The following is a 13,196-nucleotide window of genomic DNA, read 5'->3' as shown; positions in this document are numbered from 1 at the left end:
CACATACAGATGTACAGTTTTCGTGTACATGTATATCTACAGTTTTTGTGTACATGTATATTTGTATTGTGTACTTTTTAAAGCAATACCCACATTAGTCAAAGATTACTTTGAAGACAGGGTTTCCTGTGGATTTGGTGTAACAAAATAAAATCTAATGAGCAGGACACAATAAGAATAAATCATAATTAAACAAATTCTACCTGTATTTAAAAACAAAAAAAAACTGGATATCAAGGGACATAATTACAATGTTCTCTAAATATCATAAGTTAAATGCTTAACTGAGTCTCCTTCAAAATTAATTTCATAATTAAAACTTACACCAGCAAATTCATTAACATGTTGAAGTGTCTTTACATTCTGTCCACTAACACCTCTATTTAATATTGCAGATTCAGCACCTTTACACAACAGGTATACATCACCTAAAATGATTTAAGATAAATGGTTTAAAATTCACTGTATTATTGCAGATTTAAAAAAATACCACAGAGAGATGATTAGGTTATAGCGTATACCCTTCATTCCAAATTTTCAATTTAAAAAAAAAATAACTCATGAACACTGAATATAATAAGTCTTTCACCAAACTTGGCATGATTTTATATGTATTTTACAGTACTCAAGTTTGAAAAAGGTCGGACTGAATTCTTCTTCTTTTATCACCTAATGACATGCAAATGGATCGATGAATTGAACAGGCAGAAAGTCAGACAGACAGACAGACAAAAAGATCAATATAGATTCCTGACACATTAAACATGGGAACAAACTTCTTGAAATTAACAAACCAGAAAAACTATAAAATGACATCAGCATATCATAATGTGCACTGTATTGGTTGGTTATCTAGAAAAATAATGATTTACTCCAGAAAACATGTCGGTATGTGAAATGGCATTGACTACAATAAAGTACTGCACAATGCGTTCCAAAATACTTCAAAATGTATTCTAAAGTACCTCACAATGCGTTCCAAAGTACTTCACAATGTGTTCTGAAGTAATTCACAAATCGTTCCACAGTGCTTCACAATGCGTTCCAAAAGCTTTTTTCAATAACACACTTAACCATATTATTTCTATGAAAATTACAGTCAAAGTATACAAGAATAAAACAGTATAAAACCTGCCATTTCAGATATTTACATTATTCAAATAAAAAAATAAAAAAATACAATAAACCCTTTAATAGCAAAGAATCCATTACCATTCTCAAATTTTACAATCACACTCATTCGCTTTCTAGTGGGGTCAAATTCCAGAACATGTAACTGTTGGTATCTTCTCATTTTTCCCTTAAATGTAACCTCCTGCATTCCCTCTCTGATCCCATGATAAATGATGCCATATCTGTAACAGAATTTAAACTGTTAAACTGAAGTAAGATTCCGGGAAACAGGACGACTTTAGCTTAGTCAAAGCACGCAGGATGTACAATAATTGTAAAAAACTCCATTCTTTTCAAAGAAAAGAACAATAGTGCTGGACAAAAAATTTAGATATTCACTTAAACATGTTAAAAGTATACAGGTCCTGAGACCATCAAAACAAAAAACTTTTGAAAAGTTTGAAACAATTTTTTAAAGGCTTTTCATGATGAAGAATGGCATGGGAAAAAAAAATGTTTTTTTTTTCTATTTTTAAAATTTCATAACTCAGGAATGGAAAATGGAACTTTTGCAAAAAGTATACAGTCCTTGAGATCATTAAAACTAACAATTATGAAATTATTCATCAAAGTAATTCAGAAAAAAGATTTTCAAGTCATGGAGTTATATGTTATCATAGTTTGCAGGACAGATAGACATTCTTCTACCATAAAAAGACAAGCATATAATATTAAGATTCAAGTAAGCCTATCTTTATAGGATAAACTTTAAGCAAATTGTAATGGGTGAATGTCATTCACTTAGATAAATCTTCATGTACCCACAACTTTTCCTCCCCTTTCGTTTTTCATTAATCAGTTTTTACCTCCTGCAAGCCTCTACAAATGCCTTTTCATCTGGGGATGAAGACTGGTATTCATACTCCATCCCTGTGTGACTATATACATATGACGCCCCTGTTTGGTGGGTCTCTGGGTGGTCTACACGTACGGTGTGACATAAGGCAAGTACGGCAAAAAACTCCTCTATTTCTGGCTGTAATGGATGTTAGGCAATACTTGAACATAAGTACATTGTTTTGTACATCAAATGAATATTTTTGATTAATATTTAGTTGTGGAATTCAGACAGAATGATAAAGTGACACAAAATGAATTAAATACATATACTTGTATTATAATTGTTATCTATGATGACCCACAAATATCTGGACTACCAACATGAACATGAAACATTATTTTTATTTGAATTATAGAATTTCAAATTGTTGATTTAAGCACAATCCAGGATTATCTATTGAAAAAACGATGCTGTGATTTAAACAAGAGGTTCCCAGGAGCCTGAATCGCTCACCTGGTTAAATTTTGTCTTTCCATGGCAACAAATTTAACAAGATGTCTGACAATTTTGACCCAAGAAGACTTTGGTAGGACTTATCATAAGGACCAATACATGACTTAACAGATAAAAATGAAAATTTGATCACAGATAGATCTCATCATGGTGAACACTTTTACCTTATGTCAGAATTTGGCTAAACTTAATGGTTTTGGAGATATATGCGAAAAACTACTGTCTGACCCCTATGCTCTATTTTTAGTAACAGTTGCCATGTTTTTTGACGGATCAAATATCTAAAAAAAAATATTGTGTACAAGATACCCCAAGGAACATTCATACTAAGTTTGATTCCAATTGGTCGAGTAGGGTCAGAGGAGAAGATTTTTGAAAGAAACAACATTAAAAATAGCAAAAAAAAGTTAAAAAAGGACAATAACTCCTAAATGGCTTGACAGATTAAAATGTAAATTTGACCACAGATAGATCTCATCATGCCAAACACTTTTAACCCATTAGAATTTGGCTAAACCTAACTGTATGGAGATATATGCAAAAAACTACAGTCTGACCCCTGTTCTATTTTTAGTAACAGAAGCTATCTTTTTTGATGGATCAAAAATCTAAACACATCTTCTATGCATGATACACCAAGGAACATTCATACTAAGTTTGGTTCCAATTGGTCAAGTAGTGTCAGAGGAGAAGATTTTTGAAAGAAATAACATAAAAAATAGCAAAAAAAAAATAAATAAATAAAAAAAGGGCAATAACTCCTAAATGGCTTAACAGATTAAAATGAAAATTTGATCACAAATAGATAATATCATGCTGAACACTTTTACCCCATCAAAATTTGGCTTAACCGAACGTTTTGGAGATATATGCAAAAAACTACAGTTTGACTCCTATGTTCTATTTTTAGTTACAGTGGCCATGTTTTTTGACAGATCAAAAATCTAAACACAACTTTTGTGCAAGATACCCTAAGAAACATCTGTGCAAAGTTTCCTCTCAGTAGTTTCAGAGGAGATAATTTTTGAAAAATTGTCAGCGGACTACGACAACGATGGACACCAACTGATGGCAATATCTCACATGGCCTTTGGCCAGGTGAGCTAAAAATGACATCCTAAAAATTCAATCAAATTAGATTTTCCTACATCTAATGATTAATACAGTGAAACTTTTCCAAACCGGACCCTCAGAAAACCGGTCTTCCCTTCAAACCGGCCTGTTTCAAAAGTCCCGGCCGATATACCTTAAAACCTGTGTTTTTTCTTCAATAGACCAGCCACCCCCTAAAACTGTACATTGGCCAGTTTTTCACAGTTTAAGTTACATATTTCAAATAAAAACAACCTCTCAATTCCGGCCGCCTGGTTATTGTTCACCTGTAACAAATGTGTCAACAAAACTAAAACCCCTAAAACTGTACATTGGCCGGTTTTTCACAGTTTAAGTTACATATTTCAAATAAATACAACCTCTAAATTCCGGCCGCCTGGTTACTGTTCACTTGTAATAAATGTGTCAAAACTGTCAATGATTACGTAATATTACGTAATTAATAATTCATTCACTTCATCAGTGGACAGATGATAATTGAAGGGGACAGTAGTTTAAACAACAAATTTAATCAAATTTAATCCAAACATTACATTTTGTCACTGGTTGGCTGTTAATTGGTGTGTAAACACACCATGCAATCGGGGTCATTTAATAGTACGATCTTTACGATCTTTTAACTGTCAATTAATGTGACCTGTACCCAAGCCAAAACAACATAGGGGTGAAATTATTAGACTTAGTTGATAGTAATTTACGAAAACAATACAAATAATAAGTTACCAACAATAGCCCTTTGATCTTTAATACACATTCTTTCAAAACCGCGAACATTATTTTATCTGCATAACTGTTTGTAAAATCAAATCATTTACAAATGATGCAAGCTTTGAAATGAAATAAAAAGGCCAAAAGTTTTGAATTGGCATTAAATGTCTCGACCAACAAACTGACAAGGTGTAGGGTTATAGAACACACTAATGGAAACAGCTCTTAGAATGCATTGCTATTTTTCACAAAACCGGCCATTTTTTCTTGTCCCAGTGGTGGCCGGTTTGGAGAAGTTTCACTGTAATCAACTTCTGAAGTGTAAAATACAGCTTTGTCAGCAGTTCTGGTTCTAACACAATTAAATTATCATAAAAACAATGTTCATTAGAAGTTTTTTGTAGATGAAACAAAGTGTCATTGGAAGGAAATATAGTGTAAGTAGAAGAAAAGTGGTGTAAGTGGTAGAAAATGTCCACTTGAAGATAAAGGAAATATTGTTCTTTCAAGAAAGGAGTAATTAAGATTGACCACAAGAAAGTGGCTAAGCAACAGAAAGCTTAAGTGTGTTATTGCTGAAGCTTATCAAACAGGGGTGATTCATGTATGTCAATATTGCACAGATATAAAAATTTTAAGATTGTATACGAAATTGAAACTTTGAAAGAGTTACAGTTCCTGATTCAAATGGTAAATTTAAATAAAAGATAAATGTATGGTTTTCTCCAAAATACAGATCTGAATATGGAAAGAAGTATAATTATGAGGAAATGTGGCATATATTGAACAAAATAACATTGTTTGTTTTAAGTGTTTTTTCTGCACTAATGATTAATCTTCTCAAATTCATCTTCAATTTCTCATTTATCTATTAAATTTGTTGAAAGCTTAAGAAGAGATGATTACTTTTATATAATGTAGTTTTATGAACCTTGCGAGAGTTTTCAAACATTAATTTACCATCTAATAATACTGTTTAAATCTTGATACATGTAACTGCGGAAAGACATTTTTAAATGACAGCAGACCAGAGCACAATGAATGACCAAAGTAAGCTTAGGAGTGAAAAAAGTTGAAAAGTGTGTTTTTTTTTTTTTTTTAAATATCTGAACAGCTACTGAAATGCAGGATATGATACAGTGTAGTGTTTGAGAAGCAATGTGTTAGTATGTAAAATATTTATGAAATAGTTGCAGTAATAATTACCTTTGAATTCCCCTAATGTTTAAAAAGTACAAATATATGTTGTTGTGTGTTGTAGGATTTAATGAGTTCATAAAAACTTCCACGAATTAGAATGATAGAGCTTCTACTGAAAATTTGAGTTTTCAAAATAGACCAATTTTAAAGTTTCAGAAATAATTTCTTGCATTGAAAACTTGTTTCATTTGCATTATATCCATTAGAATAAACTATTCCATATTGAAAACATCTAACTGCTATGATTTGGTTGTTTAATCCACTTGTTGGATAGCTATATAATTGTGATATCACACCTTGGACAATGTGATATGAAAAGGTGATATGAAAAATTAGGAATTATGATTGGTTGTTGTGAAATTGTATCAAATTGCCAATGAAATCTGATTGGTCAAAGGACACATTGCAATGTTGCTTATATTTTTCTTCCATAACAACTGCTGAACATGAGAATTTCTAACATGGCAGATGTAAATGTCAAGTGGACAAATATTCCAAAGGAATCATACAGAAAAAGGTTTTATAATTCATGAAACTTGAATAAGGCAAAAATACAAAAAAAATACTGCACAATCAAGGATTACTGGTAGTATGATAAAAAGAAACTATAAATTACATCATGAATAAATAAAATGAACTGTAAGAGCTATGTAACTGTAAACTGTTTATATATATATAGTGGAATATATAGTAGATCTCAGCACAACGCAGGAGTAAATTCTTAACTAACATTTCAGGTGGTGCTGGTCATATATTATCATGCTAGATCAAGAGTAAAATGATTTTTTTTTCATCAAAATAAACATGCCAATTACTTACAGAAAGTACATGAACAGGCATGCTTTGTTGCCCAGTAGATGACATTTCACATAACATTCCCCCTACTTCTTCATATCTAACTCCATTAATAGAGCATTGTCTGAACTGCATGTCATTCTCTGTCAACGTTCCAGTCTTATCAGTGAAGAGGTACTCAACCTGAAGCAATAATAACAGGATTCTGTATGCTACGTAAGGCTAAAAAAAAACCCACTCAACCATATTTGTCAAATTAAATTTTACGATAAATAGTAAGTAGATAAGCAAGGAATCTAGAAAGGGAAGACATGGTACAATTCATCACAAAAGAAGCAATATATACATACCACACATTTAATCGTTCCTACCGAAAAAGCTGAGATATCTGTTACAGCAAAGTATAACAGACCGACAGACAGACGGTTGGACAAGGCGAAAGCAAATATAAATATATTGGTGGTATAAAAACAGTTTGTAAAATGTATCCACATCAGATTGGACCAATCTAAACCCTCTGTTTTTTTTTTCAACTTCTAACATATTTTTTTTGTTTTTCATTTCATTTTGTGGTATTTTTTTTTTTTTTAATTATCCACGAAGTTTTACAGGCTGTGCCACAAGGACACTAAACAATTAAAATTAAAATTAAAAGCATTAAAATGTTATAACTTCGAAGATATAAGGCATGACTTCATTAGACCTTACCAGTTCATAACACGTTTGTTTGTTTGTTTGTTTGTTTGTTGGGGTTTAACGTCTGAGCAGCAATATTTCAGCTATATTCAGACGATGAACATGAAATTGATGATAAAATGAACATGAAATGATGATGAAATGAAATAGGGATGGGACACAAGGACAATGAGGTCGACAAATTTTGATTGCCACTGGAAATAGGGAGAGGTGGGTAGGGTCGGGCAATTAAACCTCCTGTGGCGGAGCCCTATGGTTCCTACTCCGGGAGAATACCACAGTAGGGTTCTTTAACGTGCACAGAACGTGGCATCTTTCCCAACACGGTGCACCACTATGCCCAGTTCATAACACAACCTCCTATGAAAACTAGTTCAAAAATTTGACAACCCATTCACTTGTCCTACTGCAACCTTGACCTTTGACTGAATACCTTTCAAATCAAAAGGATTTCAGAATTTACTATATACTTATCCAGTAAAATCCAAAAATAGATAAATAGGTATTCTAGTAATAAATGCACTGATGAGGAGATATAAAAGACCAACCTGTCCTAACTCCTCATTTAAGTCTGATGTGTTGGCTTTGGCAGGCTGGTCATTTTCTGCATCATACATTTCTAAATCCCATGCAATGAACATGGATCCTACAAACTTCTGTACCTCTGAAATGGATACATTTTAAGTTTTTTTCAATTATAACAACATCAAAATAAATGATTTAATGTGCTATATTGGTAGGTGTTATCAGTATTTACTTTCATAAATGAAGAAAATAATTCTCATATTGCAGTGACTGGTTACTGTAAACAGGGAAATTACTGTGTCTTTTTTTCACGCTTTATGCAATCAATCAGCTTCCATGCAGTTTTAAATTTGCAATCGTTCTGCAGATTGTATCTTAGGTTCCTTAAGGAAAATATTTCATGTTATTGGTCTTACCACAAAAATAAAACTGTGGGTTTACTGTATTAGGTGGCTAAATCTGATTCAGCTTTTTTGGATAGAGACAATAATTTTTATTGTTGTTATGGTGAGTATTTAACAAAATTAAAAACGAAGCAAAAGGCAAACAGAATTAATTTATATTTTACAGTATGAAAAAAATACATTTCTAATATTAAATAGCAGTGTTAAATATTGTTTATATATTTTTCACCACAATGTATTGTTAGTGTATTATTCCTGATCATGTTTTGACAACAGATGTTACTTTCATTTAAAGTCAAATTACAGCAATTATTATAGTTAACTTCAGGGAATAGAGTTGTCTTCCCTATATTAAAAAACAATCATTGATAAACTGCCTTAGGTTGGTTTTTTTTTGTCCTCAAACATTTCATCAGGTGTTAGTTGGCCAATGAAGGAAAGAGCAACTACAGTCAAACCTCAATAGCTCGATCTCCAAGGGACCATTGAAATGTGTTTGAGTTACTTGGAGTTCGACAAATTGAAGGTTGTATATTTCCGGATTACATGTATTCCAATAAGTTAACTATAATTTGATTTCAGTTTTGTTTATGAGAGAAAGAGCTATTTACACATAATGATTTTGAATTATGTTGATAATGCTATATTGTTTTATAAGTTCAAACAATCACTTTCAAATAATATCTGAAATACTTCAGTTTGGACAAAAAGATTTTGAGCCGTTCATGTTTCAGAGCATTTACATAAATAACGTGTGGCTAATGCTCTGTACCTATTACTCTCTGTATAAATGTCATTTTTCAACTTACACAACCTCTTGACTACCAGAGATACTTACCAACTGTCACATACAGGGAAATAGGGATGATATAATTATACAGCACCATAAAACCTAGGAAAGTTTCTAAAGCTGTCTTAGCCTAAAATAAAAATAACTAGGTTATACATTTTGTACTAAATGTTCTGCGTCATCCTTAAATTTATTCTATTCATATAAAATTAATCATTATTACAACATAAATGACATTCATTATTCTGAATTGAAAAAATGAAACACAAAATGCCAGAAAAAAAAATTCAAAATGTTTATCAAGCTAAAAGATATTCAAAATTAAACCAGAATTTAGAGCACAGCATCATAAATAAATAAATAGACAACACAATATATTAATGCTTGTTGATATAAATACTACTAAAAAATTTTTAAGTTGTGAACTTATGGGTTGAAGTTATAAAGGGCATCATTACAATAAGAAAAGTAAATTTATAACAGTTTCCGTGGAACACTCTCATTATATCTATGTATTACAGCCAGTAAAATAGTTAACTTTAGGGAAACGAATTGATTCTATTCTTGATTAAATAACCATTTCCTGGTAAAAATTTCTGGTAGTTAACTTGATATTTTACCATTCTATCATTTCATATGTATTTTTAATCAAAGTTTGATAGAAACTTTAAACCTCTTTGTCAATTATCCAGTTAACCACCTACAATAGTCCATCAGGTGATTGTAATTTAATCAAGGAAGATCAATTTTACTCCCTGAACTTAACAGTATCACTCGCTGTAAGTTTAGTCGTCGTAGATACATGAATGAGAAGTTTAGAGGAAAAAGACTGACATTTTAAGATTGATTTGATCATAAGGTCAATAGAAATTTATACACTATATTTAAAAGCAGTTTTTGGCATGTCATGGGTTTTGTCCTTATTGTATGACTTATGATGTACCATGGTTCTCAACCCCACATGGGAAGAATTGGGATTGATATAACATACGATGGAGACATAACTTTCTGTAGATTTAAACAGGTTTGGAACTGGCATGTCAATTAACTGCTAGTAGTCCTTAGTTTGTACATTTGTGTAATTTATATTCAGTTTCTTTATTTCCACTGTAAGAAGGGTCTCAGAACTTTTTGAATTGATATTTAGGTGTGTTTAATTGTGTAATATTTTTTTCAACAGTGGCCAGATTTTAAAGGGGGAGGGTTGTGATCATGCAAAAGTACTTTAACCCCACCAAGGGTTTCCTTGTCCAATGGGTGCCCTTTGGCTGACATTTTCATTAAAGTGGGGCAGTTTTCTCTTTGACATATTCACCATACCTACTCTTGTAATAAAACCACTAAATAACAATTACTGTTACTTACATTGAGTTTCCTCTCATTTTCAACATCTGGAATGTACCAAGATTTCTCTATAAAGCTATGGTCCACATACCAAAACTTCAATATGGTAGAAACTAGAGCTTCTAACAACAATATAATGATAAAGGCTGTCAAGAAGGAGTTCAAACCTCTGAAAAACAGGGAGACAACAGTTATAGTTTTGAGGGTTCAGCACCATGTAACACAAACATGAAGTGAGTTAAACCTATTAGAAAACAGAAAAAGAGGAATGAAAAGAATGGAATACCTTTCATTTTGTAATCGCCCCTGGAGTAAATATTACATAAATACAGACCTCTCACAAGAGTTTGGTCCGAGTCCTTTACATTGTGTTTAGGGTTTTAGCTTAACTTGAAGAAATTACATCTTTACAGTTAACTCAAATAAAACAGGATACATTGTTTCATAGTTACTGTGAAAGTTCTTTAATTCGTGGATACCAATTTTCGTGGATTTTTGAATTCGTGGTTTTGTGGTTTTCAGTATACACATCAATGGAAATATCTTTTTTGTTGAGAACTAAATTTTGTGGTTAGGCCAACCCACGAAAAACATGAAAATTGGTTCCCAACGAACAATAGTACTTTCACAGTACATATCAGTGATGCCTTTCTTTGACATTTGACCTTAAAATCAATAGTGTTGGACTATACCATATCTCTGTCACAATTTGGGACAAAAATGTAAAGGGAAGAATAACTTATCAAGATGAAGCAAAGTTGTGATGCCAGGCAGATCATTTAACTTAGATAGATAAGCCTAACTATAAGCATGGCATCCCCTCATTATGTGACCTTGTGACCTTACACCAACATGACAAAGCATAAGATTAGTGTTTAGCATTTGGTACATGGGACTAGTTACCTCTCTACTCTAGAAAACTTGGTAGATTTAGCTTTAGAATTTAGGGCCATCTTTGTATGAGATCCAGTGTAAACAGCACAACCTGAAACAAACGAGACATGTCAAAATTCTGTTCACTAGAACGTACACGACCTCTATCTTAAAGAACAATCTACAATCTATGGTACACACTTAAGGTTCTATGATCTCTAGTTACCAACTATTTGTCAAATTGTTTTCCAAGTGAAAGCAGATTTAATCAATTTATATTGTAAAGAGGAAGATGAGTAACATTGAAGAACAGGCAGCTAGTAAAGTCCTGTCTTACTACTAATGATAGATCTTATACATCACTACAACAAAGTTAATTCATTTAATCAAAGAAATTCCTATGGGTTAATTTTGTCAGTTCATTAAGTGTAAAATCATTTTTTTCAGTGCCTGGTTTAGAAAGTTTATTTAGGATTTGGTAGCGACAGATTTCACTGTATTTTGTTATGAAATTCTCTACCATAAACATAAGGTGTATTTTTGAGTCTGGCACCCCTGAGTAGTAGATTTTCTGCATCTAAGGACTTCAAAATGCTCTCTTCACCACTTTTATGTATTGTCATTCTTCCAACAAATTTGTACAGATCAGGCATAGGAGGCTGACATTCTATCACAGCATTCAAAGAAGCAAAAGCCTCATCAGTTTGGTAGGCCTTTGTATCTGGTAAGCAGTATTGATTCTGTATTGAAAGAAATTAAACATCTAAGACTTACTATTCCTTTGATATATTTTTAACAGATATCGCAAACAGGGGTCAAAATAATTACTTCCCTGCTGCCCTGTGGCAAGCGAATTTCATGATGGGCGAGTCATAGTCCAACAGTTTGATAGGTCACCTAAATTTAGATTTTTTTTTTTGTTCAACATATTATACGTAATTACACTTCACTCTGGGACAGTTTTTGTTCTGCAAAACTTGCCTTTCTGACCAATTCAACAAATTTTCTTATCTCTACCTCTGATAAATATTCTACTGGTCACAGTATTGGTGATTAATGTCATTTTCATAAAAATGATGACAAGAAAGCTAAATAGCATGCCTGAGAACTTTACACATCCTAGGTAATTTTTCTTTTTAGTCTTCAGTTAGGAATCATAAAAATGATTGTTGAAGGTTCAGAAATACCAAAATGATTTAATATTTCAAGTAATTGTATCAAGACTACAAAAACATAAAAGTCACAATAAACAGTTAACACCCTTAGTAGAGGTTAGTTGTTCTGTTAAAGAAAGCATCAATGTTCACAATAAAAATAACATATTTTTTTTTGTATTCAATGCTTTAAAGTGATCAGCTAAGAATTTATGTATAATAATAATGTTTAATAACAAGTACCTTCAGATTTGTCTCACCATCTAAATTGGCTGTAGTAACATAACATTTCCCTCCCGGGTCATGTGATGACAACATCACTAGGTCACATGGGAAACTATGGTTTAATTTTACCTTCACTATGTCACCAACCTGCAAAAAAAATTATTATTGTTTTGCCGTGTACAATAGGTAAGTAATTAAGTGCCAGTCTTTGTAAGAATCAGGCAGTGGGTGAAACATGATATGAAAAAACCCACCATTTTAAAATTTTAATTTGACTATTTGCACCATGATGGTAAATTATCATTGAAAAGTGGTGAAAATGAACATTTCAGGGGCAGATAACTATTAAAAACTTCATTTTTCTAACCTTCTATTGAAAAAATTTTGAGCAAATCCACTGGTGTAGAGACCTTAATAATCTTTTCAAATAGAGTTAGGCATCCTTGAATGAAATTATATTGTCAGATTGGTGGGGTTTTGACATGCATGTTTCTGATTTTTCCCATTTCGTCTGATTCTTACAAATACTTACACTAAATAAATCATTTTATGCTCTTCATTGACATTAATTATAGACAAACAAGTGAATGTTCAATAAGTCCTTTCTTACAGACAAATGGATGGAAAGCTATCATTACCATCCCTCCCTCGCTTTGTTGCACAGGACCAAAATGTTGAGAAAACAAATCCAATATTATTATGAATACTATTAACTTCCAGTGCCTCTAATTTTTGAAAACAATCCTTTTACTAATGAAATGGGCCAGTTATAGAAAAAGGACAATGTAAACTTAGGGATGTTTTTGGTCCCCTACTAAACTGATTTTCTAAACATGGTAATAGAATGTTACCAATCAGCATTTTCCTTGGGAAATAATGTAGTAGAACAACATTACAATATT

General features: G+C 32.1%; 1 protein-coding gene across 16 annotated transcripts in view; it reads right to left on the bottom strand.

Annotated features, from left to right (window-relative positions):
- The window catches only part of LOC148625498 (phospholipid-transporting ATPase IF-like), a 53,277-nt gene that overhangs the window by 21,089 nt on the left and 18,992 nt on the right, over positions 1 to 13,196 (bottom strand). For all 16 annotated transcript variants that reach the window (XR_015919941.1, XR_015919940.1, XM_088569100.1 and 13 more), the window contains exons 6-15: positions 12,313 to 12,441; positions 11,436 to 11,655; positions 10,946 to 11,027; positions 10,064 to 10,211; positions 8,747 to 8,828; positions 7,528 to 7,643; positions 6,308 to 6,466; positions 1,980 to 2,149; positions 1,213 to 1,355; positions 325 to 428 (exon numbers count right to left, since the gene is read on the bottom strand). Coding sequence is in view for 14 of the 16 variants with exons in the window: in XM_088569100.1 (XP_088425226.1) it covers positions 325 to 428; positions 1,213 to 1,355; positions 1,980 to 2,149; positions 6,308 to 6,466; positions 7,528 to 7,643; positions 8,747 to 8,828; positions 10,064 to 10,211; positions 10,946 to 11,027; positions 11,436 to 11,655; positions 12,313 to 12,441 (1,353 nt within the window). In the remaining 2 variants the exon portion in view is untranslated. The remainder of the gene's footprint in view (positions 1 to 324; positions 429 to 1,212; positions 1,356 to 1,979; positions 2,150 to 6,307; positions 6,467 to 7,527; positions 7,644 to 8,746; positions 8,829 to 10,063; positions 10,212 to 10,945; positions 11,028 to 11,435; positions 11,656 to 12,312; positions 12,442 to 13,196) is intronic.

This window comes from Perna viridis, chromosome 2 (genome assembly GCF_037379345.1).
Source record: "Perna viridis isolate PV_CMFRI_1.1 ecotype Kerala chromosome 2, ASM3737934v1, whole genome shotgun sequence".
In the NCBI taxonomy this organism is placed as follows: domain Eukaryota; kingdom Metazoa; phylum Mollusca; class Bivalvia; order Mytilida; family Mytilidae; genus Perna; species Perna viridis.
The sequence above is the reverse complement of the archived record's forward strand: the minus strand, read 5'-3'. Positions and strand labels throughout refer to the sequence as shown.